The 15,948-nt window shown below is 37.8% G+C and overlaps 2 protein-coding genes across 3 annotated transcripts in view; one reads left to right on the top strand and one right to left on the bottom strand.

Annotated features, from left to right (window-relative positions):
• The window catches only part of LOC127419741 (ribosomal biogenesis protein LAS1L-like), a 31,337-nt gene extending 22,849 nt beyond the window's left edge, over nucleotides 1-8,488 (bottom strand). For both annotated transcript variants that reach the window (XM_051661427.1, XM_051661417.1), the window contains exons 1-6: nucleotides 8,192-8,488; nucleotides 7,770-7,895; nucleotides 5,943-6,012; nucleotides 5,782-5,863; nucleotides 3,334-3,501; nucleotides 3,023-3,069 (exon numbers count right to left, since the gene is read on the bottom strand). In XM_051661427.1, coding sequence (XP_051517387.1) covers nucleotides 3,023-3,069; nucleotides 3,334-3,501; nucleotides 5,782-5,863; nucleotides 5,943-6,012; nucleotides 7,770-7,895; nucleotides 8,192-8,337 — 639 coding nt within the window. In that variant the 5' untranslated portion in view covers nucleotides 8,338-8,488. The remainder of the gene's footprint in view (nucleotides 1-3,022; nucleotides 3,070-3,333; nucleotides 3,502-5,781; nucleotides 5,864-5,942; nucleotides 6,013-7,769; nucleotides 7,896-8,191) is intronic.
• A 4,045-nt stretch (nucleotides 8,489-12,533) lies between these two features.
• LOC127419732 (moesin-like) overlaps nucleotides 12,534-15,948 on the top strand; it is a 32,625-nt gene continuing 29,210 nt past the window's right edge. The window contains exon 1 of the mRNA XM_051661397.1: nucleotides 12,534-12,814. Coding sequence (XP_051517357.1) covers nucleotides 12,803-12,814 — 12 coding nt within the window. The 5' untranslated portion in view covers nucleotides 12,534-12,802. The remainder of the gene's footprint in view (nucleotides 12,815-15,948) is intronic.

The raw sequence follows: 15,948 nt of genomic DNA on the forward strand, positions 1-15,948 counted from the left end.
GTCCCTGACAACCATGTCACTCATGTTTATCACATCTGTTTGCTGTTAGCCAGCTATAGTTTGTCAGTGCATTAAGTAATGTAGCAGATTGAAAGGTAAACATCAGAGCATCTTTTTGCAGCTCAGCAGACAACGGTGCGGTGGTGGATTGTGTGTGGTGAGTGTTGATTTCACGCTTCCCTGTTACCTAGTTGGTGAGACACAATGCTGGAAAGTAAATAAAGTCCATATTGTACTCTACGTGGCAACGATCTTATAGCTAACTAGCTAACCACATAGCTACTTTCATTGCTTGTCAGCGTGTAAACTTGTATTCACCAAACTGTTTTGTTCAGGATTCACAGTTTGGTGCCCCTTCAACCGAACAATTCCAGTCGTTGTATTTATAAAATGTAATATTTAAAAGTCTGGTTTTCCAGACATTTCCAGACAATATGGTTTTCCGTATTAGGATGCGTAATAAAAGTAGATTTAATAAACAGTATATTTGCCCTGTGTAAATAATAATACATAGGAACTGTATCAATTAAAATAATTGATGGGTGATAAATACTAATACAGCAGGCTGGAAAAATAGACATTTATTCATTTTAATATACTATTATATATATTTTGAATGTGTTGAAACTTGACACTGAGCGACGCACCCTTAAAACGGCACCGTTAGATTGGTTTCATGCTGAAGAGCCGCTTAAAAGTTTTTGTTTTTTTTTGTCTCTCTTGTAAATGTAAATGAGTGTAAATGCCAACAGCATCATATATGTCGAAAGGACTGATGCCTGTCAACCAAAACATGAGCTCATTGATGTAATTAAATGAGTCTGCTTTTTTATTTCATCAGTTACTCCTGGTCGGAGGCTTCTGTATATATTTAGTTTATACGTAGGGTTACGTCCTACCTAAGTTTGATGGTGCAGCGGTCAAATACTTAGTAAAGCGTAAATTGTGACTTAGTGCCCATTTACGCTAAGATGTAACATACGTATAGCTGGTGTAACCGGCCCCTGATGTTTATTTAGCTATTTATTTTTATTTATTCTTTATTTAAATGGTCAGCAATTGACTTATACTAAACATACAGTACTGATTTTTATTTAGCTATTTATTGTATTTTAATGTATTCTTTATTTAAATGGTCAGCAATTGACTGATACTAAACATACAGTACTGATTTTTATTTAGCTATTTATTGTATTTGAATGTATTCTTTATTTTAATGGTCAGCAATTGACTGATACAAAACAGTATTGATGTTTATTTAGCTATTCTTTTTATTTTTTATTATTTTTTATTTTAACGGTGAGCATTTGACTGATACTAAACATACAGTAATGATGTTTAACTATTTATTGTATTTTTATTTATTCTTTATTTTCTCAGTGTTCATTTCTAGAATTTGTTGACAATTTATAATAATGTCAAATGTTCTTTGATAAAAATATTTAAGAAAGCAGCCTTCTGAGTACCTCTGCATAGTCATATCGGTGCACAATCCACATAGAAAAGGTCTGTTTTCATTCCAGCTCAAAAATTAGCTATATCGGTAATCAGTATCTGTCTCAAAAATCCCATATCGGTCGGGCTCTAATACACTTATCTCCTGACTCTCTGAAATTTGTATGACTGAGGCAGCACTTTCTTGGTTTTCCTCCTACCTCACTGGTAGACAATACTATATTTCTATTCGAAATTACAAATCCCCCATGACCCCTCTTACCCAAGGTATCCCCCAAGGTTCTGTTCTGGGTCCACTTCTCTTCACAATATATATGCTTTCCCTTGGTCATATTATTCGCCATCATGGTCTCAGTTATCATTGTTCTGCAGATGACACAAATTTATACAGCTTTTCAATCTGACATAACCCTATCACACGCTACTTTAGCCACCTGAATCAACAATATAAAAAACTGGTTAAGTTGCAACTTCATCAAATTCAACACTGAAAAACAGATCATGATCTTTGGCCCACCAACTCACACCAGAAACACAGTAGTATGTACTGATATTGACGGAACACCCATTAGACCCTCTAATACTGTTAAAAATCTTGGCATCACACTCGACTCTTCCCTCACCCTTGAAGCCCACATTAGCTCCCTCATCAAAACTGCATTTTTTCATCTCCACCACATAGAACGTCTCTGCCTAATTCTTAGCCAGACTGATGGTGAAACATTAGTCCATGCAATCATAGCCTCGCGTCATGATTATCGCAATGCTCTGTTCATTATCTTAGCCACCAAAAGCATTGCTAGGTTACAAAGTCCAAAATTCTGCTGCTAGAGTTCTCACTTAATCCAAACGGTCAGCACACATCACCCCCCATCCTATTCGATCTTCACTGGTTACTCATTTATCTTGCATTTAATTCAACATACTTCTGTTAACTTTCAAAGCACTTCATGGCCTTGCTCCGCACTACCTATGTGAAATACTCCTCACCTACACTCCTATGTGTACACGCCGGTCCTCTGATGCTTGACTGCTTTCTGTCCCACGATTTCGACTCTCCTCTATGGGTGGCAAGGCATTTAGTGTTGTAGCTCCTACATTTTGGAACTCACTTCCACCTAACCACTGTAATATTACCTCTATTTCCACATTCAAATCTCAATTAAAGACTTACCTTTCCACATATAATTTCAACTCCATCACTAATTGTTAATTGTTTTATTTTTTTATGTATTGTCCATATATGTACTTTTGTTGTTAAGCAACCTTGAGCTCTTGGAAAGATGCTATATAAATAAAACATTAATATTATTATTAGAACAGTTACGCCTTCTTGCTTTGGTTAGTCTGATGGGAGACTTTATACTTGAAAAATCTCATTGCATTAGGACACACATCACAGAATGTTCAACATTAGACATAAAAAACAGCAGAGATACACAGAACTGTGCATGAACACCACTTTGCAGTCATAAGGCAGGGCTCTCACAATTGTAAGCTCATACTGTCCTCTGGTGGTGAGCACTAAAACAATGCGAGATCTGTTCTTTAATCATGAAAGATTTACCTGAAACTGTTCTTGTTCATAAGAGATGAGGAGTTCTCTGACTTTCTCTGGAAAGGAAACAAAAGACAACAAATATTTAACTGCCTGCCATTCATTATTTTATAAATTACAGATAGAACACTGAGAACCCAAGTAATACTTGCATTTTAAGAAATATAAAATGTTTATAAACTATAAATGTATTTTGTTCAGGCTTGTTGCAGTTTCGGAGCTTAAATTAAACTGTAAAAATGGTCTTTAAATGTCTCCTTTCTTGACAGAACAGCACAAATGACAACGTATGGAAGACACCACTCTACAGCTAAACTCACTGTGTCCCTCTATCTCTCTCTGTCTGCGGAGCAGATCTCCCTCTTGTCTTTTAGCACCCTCTTCTTCACCCTCTTCTTCTGATGAAGAGTCCCAGTCATTAGTCAGCTGACCGCCCAGCTGGCGAGACCAATACTCCTGCTGCAACCAGTTCAGGACAAATTCACAACCTGAGGTTCAAACAAACATAAACACAATTACACAAATATAATTATAAACACCTGCACAAAGATGTATCTATAAACAGCTGAGCTTAGAGAGTCTCAGATTATAAGGTTAAGAAATATTTCACCCAAAAATGAAATATTGCCATCATTTACTCATCCTCATGTCGATCCAAACCCATAATTTTTTTTTTTTTGCAGCCTATTCCATAAAATGAAAGTGTATGGTTAGTTACAATGGCAAGTTCCAAAATCACACACAAAAAGCAAATTATCATGAAAGCAGTCTATACCAGTGATTCCCAAATGGGGGTACGTAAGCAGGTTCCAGGAGGTACACGAAAAGAATTGGATTTTGCTATGTTGAACCTAACAAAATCACATGTGTGGTTTAAAATAAAAATAATAAAATTAGGGATGGGTATATACATTTTCAAATTAAATGTGATCTTCATTTGAACAATCCCGACATCTATATTTTACTCTATGCACCAAGATCTTTTCACTGCATGTTGAAAGTAAAAGTTTGGTTTGACTCGTCCCGTGTAAAGTGTGTCCAAAGACAAGATCCGTGCAATCCATTTGTCATTGAATAATGTCTCTTTTAATACCCTTTCTGTTCTTTAAAGTCAGTTGTATCAAAGATAGCAGGGATGTGCTAAGAAACCGTGCATGTTCTCTCTTGTTAATATGCACTCACTAGCTGAACTGCTGCCGGTAGTCTTAAAGAGACAGTACCGTTTTAGTTCTTGTTCTATATATCAATGTACAGTAAATACTCGTAAATAGTACAAATTAGGCATATAAACAATAAACATGTAATAAAACATATGTATGCAATATAATCAATGCAATTCCAAGAAATTATAAATATTGATGGAATACATGGAATTTGCACATTTTTCAAAAGCTAAAATGTGACCACAATTATGATTATTTTAAAAAAGAAAATAATATTTCGTAATTTACCAAGTTAGAAGGTCCACTGCATCTCTTAAACTCTATGGACCCGCTGGCGGGTCCAAAGGGGGGCGCTATATCGTGAAAAAGGTTTACGCTTAAAACGTTAAAGTCTCCGTATACATAAGTCAGGCATATGAGGTATCATTTGAAAGATTAGAATCTGAACTTTCCAGAGATAACTATCACTTCTGCAATTATGTTACTTAAAATAACAAAATAAGGCCTCAAAACATTTGCGTTGAAAATTAGCGCCCTATAGAGGTAATGGGGTAGAAATAATTATATGAAAATAAAAGTCCTGAACATAGCATAATAAATGGACAAGTCATATATGAAATAAAAGCTCTCACTCTCAGGAATGTGACTGTACATTTAATTTTGTTGCCCTAATACCACAGTTCGAAAGATTTTCAAAAGAATCACAAAATGAAATATGATTTTTGTAAGTGATCAAATACAAACATCTCTATTATGCTCCAATAACTGCTGCTGTAAGCCCCAAGTAGCTAAAAACTTTATATCTGCTTTTACCTTAGGACGTTTTCTAAAAAATGAGCTATATTTGTCTGTGAGCTTGCTTGGCTGAATAACCCAATGTTATATCTTAGATGTTCAGAACAAAATATGCCATCCAAAAGGAAAAGCATGCAAAACAAATCATCAGAAAATATGTTTTCGACTATTGATGATAAAATGTTATATATCATTGCAAAGGGGAGGATCTCAGCTTTCTAATGGCAATTCAAGTCCATTCAGAGGCTGAGATAGTCCATGAAACAATGAGGGTGGTGCTTTAAAAGAGCAACAAGTCATTTTTTCCTCATTAAATAAGTTTAACTCCTAAAGACAATATATGCGGGAAACCATGACCACTCACATTAAAATGAAGACTCCAGTCATATCAGTAACCTTATAAAAGCTGTTTTATTCTAAATGGAGGGGGTCAGCACATGGGGGCTGCCATATTATAATCACATGACCTGCCGAATACTACTCGCTTAATCTCAGTAACCGTCCTGTTATTTGACACTTTCACTTATTGATTTAATCATGACTGACTGTGAATACTAATTTCTACAAATGCATCTGAAATTGAAAACTATTGATTTTAAATGATACTGCATCCAAGCCGCTGGGAGTCAGCAAAAGTCCAAGATGGGGGTTCTTACTGTTACTTTAAATTTGATGCTTATGCATAACTCAAACCCTTCAAATCTCAGTGTTAAACTACAAACACGATATGCAGTAAACAGAGGAGTGCCTGTAGACATACTCTTATCAGAATTCAAAGTAAGTGTTTTTTGGCTGAGAGGTGTCTCTCACCTTTTCTGCACCACTTTAGAGTCGGGAGTCTGTGATGCGTCAGATCATGCCTGAGGTTAACCACCCACTCTGGGATATTTAACTGCCAGAGAACAAATTTTAGTCAGAATTGCAGTTATGACAGCTAAAAAGATCAAATTAACTGATGTGTTCAGACTTACATTTCTGGCTAAATGCCGTAAAGGTTTAGCGATTTTTTTCTGCTGCCGTTCTGTGATGAGATTAACAAACCTGAAACAAACAATAATTCTAGTTCAGTTGTTTGAACTCACAGTAGTTTTTTATTTCTGGATGAGGATTTTTAAAAATGCTTTTATAGATAATGCTGAGGCGGGTTTCATTCACAAGCATGACTAAAAATAACTATCTAGCGTAAAATGTCTCCAAATGGATATAGAGCGTTCTTAGATTTAAATGCGGATGAATAGAGGATTCTGTTTTGAAGGGTCAAGCACCCCCTGCAGGAATAAAACACCCAAGACAGTCTGTGGCTGACAACGTGCAATTTTGGTCTGTAGGTCTGTAACCCACACACAACTTTCATATGAATTTAGAAAACATGAAATACATCACAGGAGTCAGATGTGGAGTCAGTGAAGATGTTAAAGGCATCACTGTTAATTTAACCATAAGAATTTAGAATCCACGGTTAAAAACCATGAAATGCTTTATTTACACGTGGCGAAGATATTGTAATGTATAAATATATAATATAAAAGAGTTTTTCGAAGATTTTGTAAGCCTAAATGGGAAAACTCATGCCTGTGTGGGTACTGGAGCTGTTGCTATGGTTACGGACAGTGGCCACATGGTGCTTTAACGGCCAGGTGTCGCGAACTTTCAATTCATGTGAAACTGAAACTTAAACACACAAGTTCCAAAATATAACAGAGGAATTTGATCTACCAGACTCATATCAATCAAAAAAGTGACTTAAATCTGCTGTTTGGCAGCATTTAAATGACTGACTGAAGATGACGGATGTAAAACAAGCAGACAGAAGTCACAGAATGATACACATTCTACAAATGGGACAGTTCTCCACTAGTCGTCCAACAACAAACTAGTAAGTTTAATATTTTTAGCTGTGTTGATTTTAAAGTGATGAATTAAAGATGCCACTTTTTCTAATGTGTAAGGGTGCTGACAGCACGCAGTGCATTACGTGTACAGTAGTTACTATCAGCGAGTAAACTTTGAAAAATTTGCATCTTCAATCGTCCTCATTATTTAAAGCATTGCTTCTGTAAAAATTCACCGCATTCAAAAATAAATGTCAATTGTCTTGTAAATGTCATGATTGGACTTTAAACTGCCTGCTGTAAGCAATGTTCTCATTATTATGCATAGTCCACAGGTTTATTTATAAGGTGTTGTGGACAGTATTTAGAGTCTGTAGCCAGTTCTTAATGTTGTGGTGTCTGACAGACAACAGATTGCTTTAATAAACTGATGCAGAAGAAAAAACTGTTTAATGCCATGAACTACATGTTGCGCACCCACAATAATTACATTTACACACATTTGAAGCACTCCGTTTACACTTTAGCACATCAATTGAGCTTGGGATGCACATAAGTGGTGTTGTGCCCTAGACTGGAGCGTCTCTACCTCCTATATTTGTGTGTGTGTGTGTGTGTGTGTGTGTGTGTATTTAGCAGTTTTCTTATAATAGGACTTCCCTTAGCGTTCACATATCCCCCAGAAATACGTCCACTTAGACAATTGTTATATGACATGCATTTTTTAGCATCAGTGTTGTTGCATAATAAGAAAATGTGCAAATAATTGCAAAACCGATTTTTTCCTCAGACGGTTTATCTGTGCATTAATTTTAACTGTTATTATGCATAGTGTAATGCGTTGTAATGAAACCGACATTTAGTCCCCCTCAGTGTTCAAACCAAATCTACTCCATTACATTCCAGTATGTATGTATTACATGTTTGTGAGGAAATCAGCAGGGATGAAAGTCATGAGAAACATACCGAACCAGTGCCATGCCATAGAGCAGCACCAGGTCATTGGCCTCCAGCTGGCCCGTGCTGTCCAGCACCTGACACCGAACCAGGTCTGCTGTGCTCTCCACGGCTACTGGAGTGTTGTTTCCGAACCTACAGCAACAGACAGTAAATCTTAAAGTCCCACACCAAACCTGTCTAGCTGAAGCACCACACTGCAGATTCGATAATAACTTTTTATATGCCATAAGTATGTGCATTTTGACCAAACATCTTCTATATCTCATGGCAAAGGAATAAAATCCTTAAGTCTAAAATATTTACAAATTGCAACAATAGACCAAACAACATCAGATGTCACGTCCCATTAAAATGCCATTCACTGCCTCTTCTGCATTATCGAAGACATGACATTAATGTCACACTCACAACACCCCGGACACCCGTACCTGCCCTTCCACGCAGAGATCCTGTGCAAAGCGTGTTTTTGCAGCGCGGGGTCTCTGGAGTACAGATGCTCCAGCACATGCTCGTACTCCGCTTTGTTCATCCAGGCCACGACGTGACGCGTCTTCCCCGTCGTTTTCTTCTTCATCTTAGTTTTTTAGCCTGGCTGTTTACAAAATAATCAGGCCCCAACAGGGTAAATAAATCAAATTCAGATCGAAAAATTCTAGTGATTCATATAACTTTCACGTTGTGCATATACACATCCCAAACCACGCCCCGCCAGCGGTGCGGCAGGTTAAACGTTCCCCTGGCAAAAGTGCTTATTAACAATGGTTCCGTACGGAGCAGTCCATATTTTGGCCCTTCTCATCCACATTTTATATATATATATATATATATATAAGTAACATTGCTACACAGTACTACTGGTAGAATGGTAAATGGTCCAACACTGTCATCAACATAAATATTTATTTTAATAAAATTAAAATGAATATGGTTTTACACAAAGGAGTACCCATCATAACACTGGTATCATTACTTTACACACATATGCCTTTAAGGGTTAGTTTACCCAAAAATGAAAATTCTTTCATCATTTACTCACTCTCATGCCATCTAAGATGTGTATGAATTTCTTTCTTCTGCAGAACACAAAAGAATATTTTTAGAAGAATATCTCACCTCTGTGGGTCCATACAATGCAAGTGAATGGTGATCAGAACATTGAAGCTCCAAAAAGCAGATAAAGTCAGCAAAAACATAATCCATCAGACTCCAGTGGTTTAATCAATGACTTCTGAAGTGATCCAGTTGGTTTTGGGTGTGAACAGACCAAAATGTAACTCCTTTTTCACTGTATATCTCGACAGCAGGCTCCTTGGCGATCATGATTTCAAGCTCGATTACACTTCCAAGCGCTATCTAGCGCTTTGCGCATGTGTCAGTCACTAGAAAGTGTAATCGGACCTTAAATCATGATTGTGCCTAGAGACTGCAATGGCAAGATGTACATCAAAAAAGGAATTATATTTTGGTCTGTTCTCACCCAAAACCAACTGGATCGCTTCAGAAGTCATTGATTGAACCACTGGTATGGATTACTTTTATGCTGACTTTGTCTCATTTTTGGAGCTTCAAAGGCCTGGTCACTATTCACTTGCATTGAATTGACCTACAGAGCTGAGATATTCTTCTAAAAATCTTTGTTTTTGTTCTGCAAAAAAGAAAGTCATACACATCCAGGATGACATGAGGGTAAGTAAATGATGAGAGAATTTTCATTTTTGGGTGAGCTATCCATTTAATGTGCCACCACCCTCCTCTCACCATGTTTTACCATGGTAATTTTTTTGTAATTATAGCAGATCTCAGTGACTCTTCAATATTTGAATCCCCAACCTTCAGCATTTAAGTTAGTAGCCCTTTTTTGACCACTGATCCATGTTGTGTGGATGTTCAGAAATAGCAAGAAAATTATTTATGAGCTTTACCATTGCACAGAACAGGTGCTTGCTCATCTGCAATTCGCCTATAAGACGTTTCCACTCGGATGTCAAAAGGACATTCAGGAGATGTCTTTGAGACATTTATGATTTAGAATGTAAGTAAATCTGCTCTTTTTTTTTTTTAAGATGTCAATCAAATGTTAACTAGAATGCAATGGTTTCCAGCTGAAACACCCTTAAAGGGATAGTTCACTCAAAAATAAAAATTCCCTAATCATTTACTCATCCTCATGCCATCCCAGATGTGTGACTTTATTTCTTTTGCTAAATACAAGATCCCTTACAAGATTTTACAAGATTTTTAGAAGAATATTTTAGCTCTGAAGGTCCATACAAAGCAAGTGAATGGTGATCAGGCCTTTGAAGCTCCAAAAATCACAAAGGCAACATAAAAGTAATCCATTTTACTCCAATGGTAATATATGGGTGCTTCTCAATCGGAAGGCTACAGCCTCGTTAGGCTGTATATCTCAGCTGCCATGTCATCAAGCATTGTGGAAGGCCATCTCAATTGTGAGGACCCTTGGAAGGCAGCCTCGTTTCGCAGCCTTCGTTTGCCATATTTAAGAGGATGCATCAAGTGCATCCTTCGTGGCTTCAGTCACCCGCAATCCCTTGCACATGTCCTAAATTATTTAAAAAAGTGGCAGAAAACGAATGGCGTGACAGAGGAGATGGAAACCTTTATGACGCAGTCATGCACACTTTTCTTTCTCTTCAAGTTTTTATTTGCATTTGCAGCAATGCCAGTATGTAGAAATATAAAAAGGGCAAGTAGTTTAGACAATACAACAAATTAGAAGATACAAAGCACAAAAAAGAGAAAGAAATAAAAGGGCAGTTACATGAATTTGAAAAGCTTTAAACGTTTTATAGTTTTTACAATTCTAGGGTTCTGTATTTTTTGTATTTGAAAGGCTTTTTTGAGTGACTCTAGCTCTGTGGATAAAACATTTTACTAAAATAATTTAGAGATTAAGGACATATTTCTAATTTTCTGAATTATATAGGTTTTCTAAACAAAGTAAAATATCACATGATTCTAAGCATATGAATTGCCATGTACTTACTAGACCGTCTCATTCTAGCACTGAATGCTGAGGAGGGGCCTAGCCCACAGCCTCAGAAGGACTTGTCTAGGAAACTGTTCAGAAATGGCTCAACCATCACACTGAATATGGTCAAATTAAGATAAGGTCTATATACAGTAATATATATCCATCCATCCATCCATCTATCTACAACCCCAATTCCGAAAAAGTTGGGATGGTATGAAAATGCTAATAAAAACAATAAAGGAGTGATTTGTAAATTATATTCACCCTTTGTTATATTGAAAGCTCTACAACTAAACATTATATGATGTTTTACTTTGTGAATTAATTTTTTTTTTTTTTTTTTTAATGTACAGTCATTTGAAATCAGATGATTGCAACACACCCCAAAAAAGTTGGGACAGTCGAGTGTCTACCACTGTGAAACATCACCATTTCTTTTAATAACACTTAAAAGCATATAGGCACTGAAGACACAAGTTTGTTACGTTTAAAAAGTGGAATTGTCCCCCATTCATTCATTATGCAGGTCTTCAGCTGCACAGTTGTATGGGGTCTTCGTTGCCGTATTGTGTGCTTAATAATGCACCACACATTTTCAATTGGAGACAGGTCAGGACAGCAGGCGGGCCAATTTAGCACCCGCACTATCTGCTTATTCGGCCAGTATGGGGTTTGAAGTTGTCCTGCTGAAAATTCCAGGACATCCCTGGAAAAGACGGTGCTGGATGGCAGTATATGCTGCTCCACAATTTGTACATATCTGTCTGCATTAATGGTGCCCTCACAGATAAGCGAGTTACCCATGCCATGGGCACTGACACACCCCTGGCCCATACAGACACTGGCTTTTGGACCTGACACTGATAAAAGCTTGGATGGTCCTTTTCCTCTTTGGCCTGGAGAACAAGACAGCTGTGTTTTTCAAAAACTAATTGAAATGTGGACTCTTCAGACCAAAAAACATGGTTCCACTGTTCTACTTTCCATCTAAGATGAGACCGAGCCCAGCGAAGTCAGCAGTGCTTCTGGACAGTGTTGATGTAGGGCTTCTGCTTTGCATAGTAAAGTCTTAACTTGCATCTGTGGATGCAGCGGCGAATGGTGTTGACTAACAAAGGTTTACTAAAGTAATCCCAAGCCCATGTTCATAATATCCATTACAGGTGAATGATGTTTTTTAAGACAGTGATGTCTGAGGGATCAAATCCAAAACATATCAGAGCTAGCTTATTCATGACACCAGTTGACAGTTTATGTATTTCCCAAGTATAATTAGAATTTAACTAACTTATTTCATTTAATTAATGGCCTAATTTGTTTGTTTGTAAAGCCTATAAAAAAGTTCCACTGTGTTTATTATAGGGAGAGTTTGCAGTCTTGAACCACTGCAAGTGAGAGAGTGGCATGTGTACAGGCTTCTTCAGTGATTTACATATTTTAAAATGTATATTTTTTATTTTTTAGAATTCAAGTGTGAGACATACAGTACGCTATATCGTGTTAAAGTAATTTCTTTCTATGTATCTTTTTTTCCAAATAAAGTTTTGCTTTGTGCCTCTAGTATTTTCCATACCAAACTCCAAAAGCCTGGAATTTCTGGGGAAAATGACGTCACTGCTGGACTTGTGTGGGATACCCCCTCCTCACATTCCCAGAGCGCGCGCGTTCGAGCCTCGGTCTATGGGACACAAAGCAGCATATAACGGGGCCTGTGCGAATCCGGGCGGAGTTTAATCAAACGCGCTTTGGTGTGCCTCCATCGCTAGGCTGGGTGTGGTTTTCAAAACTCAGTTCCGTTAGCAGGAAATCGACTCTAGGACCACCACCAACAAGAACATCACAAATTTAAGCGACAAACGCAGTGAAAAGTAAAACTTTGCGTTCGGGATCTGGGAGAGATTTGAGGAGAAGCTTTTCCAGGCGGGCGGTAACTGTAGTTCGCTCTTGCGCGTGGAGTTCAGCCGATGGGAAAAAGTTTGGCTGTTTGTCACTGTATCAGCTCAGTTTGTGACATCCGTGAGAGAAGAGATCAATTACTGTCAAAATGCCGAAAACGGTAAGTACCCGTGTGAAACGGAAACAGTTTATTTGACTTTATGTTGTAGCAAACAAAGGTAAAAAAGATTTAACAATGCTTTCAAAAGCTGCGCATTTTTTGGTGAAACAGGAGACAGTAGCGACGCGTAGGCGCTCGAAAGGAGCGAGGATGGTCTTTCACTTATTGGAAAGCAGTTGGCATTTTTTGGCCAACTAGTTCCCCCGGGTGAACAGTAGGCCATACGCAATGCAATGCACTATTAATGGCAAGAATTAATTATTTGGACAATGACGGATGTTCATCTGAATTCACTGAAGAACGTAACTTGTTGCGTTGCAAATTAACACGATGATTTCTCAATACTTTCGCTATATGTTGCGTTTTAAAAGTAATTGTCAACTGGACATAAAACGTAACGTGCTTTATTTTATTTTTTATAACACACCAATATATGTTGCCCCTACGGCTGTTCTGTTTGCCAGTCGCGTTTTGTGTTGTACAGGGGCCGAACCGTTACTCGGTGACGACCTGTAAATCCCCCCACCCCCAACCTCCCCAAATCTGATTGGCTTCCCATCAAAGTTCCGTGAAAAGACCGCGTCCAGTTCATTTTAGCGCCTCTGTCCTGCCGGTTTGTTCAGCGGTTTCGATGTGCTTGATAAGGGATTTTGGATTGGAAACTATGAGGCGCGTCAGAAGCGACTGGTCTGGAACTTGCCCGTCATTATGGGAGGACCGGACGTGCTCATGGCGCAATCTTAGACAATTTTGTATGCCAAGGCGTGGTGCTCACCAAAAAAGCGCAGAGACCAACCTAAATGCGCTGTTTTTGGCTAGAGTCTCTTTTTTTTTTGGCTACACCTTGCAATGTTTTCAATTTATGAATCAGTCATAAATCATTTGGGTATAGATTACATTTCAAATCACACAAACATGGACAAATATAGCTCTCATCTTTGTTTTTCAGTGAAATGCCTTTAGTTGTTTTTATGGTTATACTGAAGATTTTCTCAAAAATAACAACACACTTGCAGGCCTATTACCAGTGCCCTAGTTAGTGGGGTGAAAGGTGGTAATGATTCTAGGAGTCCAGGGGCCCCACAACAAATTCTAAAATGTATTTTTTTTTAAAGGTAAGGGCCCAAGAGCGATGTACAGTCAGGGGCCCCAGAATTGCTTGCTATGCCCAGCCTATTACAGAAGTCATATATTAAAATTAGTATTTCAAAGAACTTGGCCTTATAACAGGAAGTACCATCTTACTACCATGATTTGTTTTTTTTTTTTTTTTTTACCATGGTAATGCTATGCTTTTGGAAATGTCCCATTGCAATGCAATGGGTTTTGGTCATGTACTGTAGTAGTACCATGGTATTATTTTGAAATACCTTGGAGTACTATGTAAATACTGTTGTACATGAATATGATAATTCTATGCAGTACTTTTTGTAAGGGACTTTTACTCTTAAAACTGGCTTCAGTACTCTTCTCCTTATACAGACTGGGTGAAAAATTGAAACAGTATTTAAAGATTCTTAAGAGCAGAATTATCTTACAATGTTTCAACCATTAAACTATAAAGTAACTGCAAGCATTAAACTTTATTAATACGTCACTAAGTAACATTATATAATGTTCCTAATGTATTTAAAAATGATAAAAGTTAATTTAAAATATTAGTTTTTAAATTGGCACGTATACACGGTAACAGATTTAGAGCTGGTTCAACATCAGCTGTGCTGTCAAGTTTCCACATCACTGCATATCTGCAATTTAAGAAGGAATGTTCGTTAAATGTTGATAATAACATGGTTAAACTCCAAGTTAAAGCCCAAGTGTTAGGTTATTGAGTTTCCCCCCCCAACATAAGTCAATCACACACCCATGCAGAGCATATAGTGTTTGTATGATGGACTCAGATGCATGATGGTAAGTCACAGGATGGTTTTGCTTTGACTGTGTGTAGTCTGTCATGTTGCAGAATGAGAAAGAGAAGCTCAGCTCAAAGGCAGATTGAGTGTGGATGTAGACAATTGTCTGAATGATATAGAGTCTGTTCCAAAACTTGGTGAGCTGCCTCGCTGTTTCCTGCCTACATAGGCATCTGTCTTCTATGGCAGCATTCTAACTGAAATGGAGCCTCATAAGAGACCGATTTTAAACACTTTTAATAGGTAGCAACTACACATGTCATTCAAATAGCGCTCCTCATGCGCAGCGCATGGGAGACTCGACTCACAACTGATTTCAATACAGTGAGATGAATGGCGCGATACTCTGAGCATAAATACGCATAGAACACACATTTTGTGTAAAATAGTCGGTTTTCTAACATATTAAACTCATTATTATCAATACTTTTCAGTATTTAATAGATTATAAGTATATTTATAAACAAAAAATGTATTTCGCTTCACCCGCCATCTTGGATTTATTTTTCCACCTAGCTCATCATGGTGTATTCTGGGATCGCCTACCCTAGAATTTGGCCGAATTCAATTTGGCATGCCTATGATGTCTTAAAGTGCTGACTCAGGAGGCTGCTCACTAGGTTTTGGAACAGACCCATAATGTCACAAGTGTTTAGGCTATAAGGGCAGATTAGTTATGAAGAGTGACAATGGTTGTGTTGTAGACTCCCAACAGGTTAAAACATCCACATTATACTGCACATTACATAGTGTATACTTTTTTCGACTAGTACACTTAGGCCTCTGCGGTTCTCCTATCATCAGGCACATGAAGTGTATTTTTAGAGGTTCCTTGGATGTGCAGATGGAATTGTACTGGACTGTAAAATGAGTCAGAAATTTTTTGGGTCGTTATTGTAGACTAAAGTCTAAGAGTCTCTTTCTGAGAATGACTCAATGTTTCTGTACTTACACTGTGCTTACATCACTTCCTGTTTGAACATTTCCTGTTCGGGGCCAGCTAGACTTGACGCTGCCGCACAGTACCTTATTTGGAGTTTCACTGAACTGCGGTGCACACACACACACACACACACACACATAAACTCTGTCACACACACAGCTTTGTGCAGTGAGCATGAGCCCCTTTTACGCTACAGGTTTCTGTTGCTCAGAATGCTGCTGTGTATTACAACTAATGTACTAAAATGGCCTCTTTTAGAGTCAACACACTCCTTGCTC

The sequence above is a fragment of the Myxocyprinus asiaticus genome, chromosome 3 (assembly GCF_019703515.2).
Source record: "Myxocyprinus asiaticus isolate MX2 ecotype Aquarium Trade chromosome 3, UBuf_Myxa_2, whole genome shotgun sequence".
Taxonomy (NCBI): domain Eukaryota; kingdom Metazoa; phylum Chordata; class Actinopteri; order Cypriniformes; family Catostomidae; genus Myxocyprinus; species Myxocyprinus asiaticus.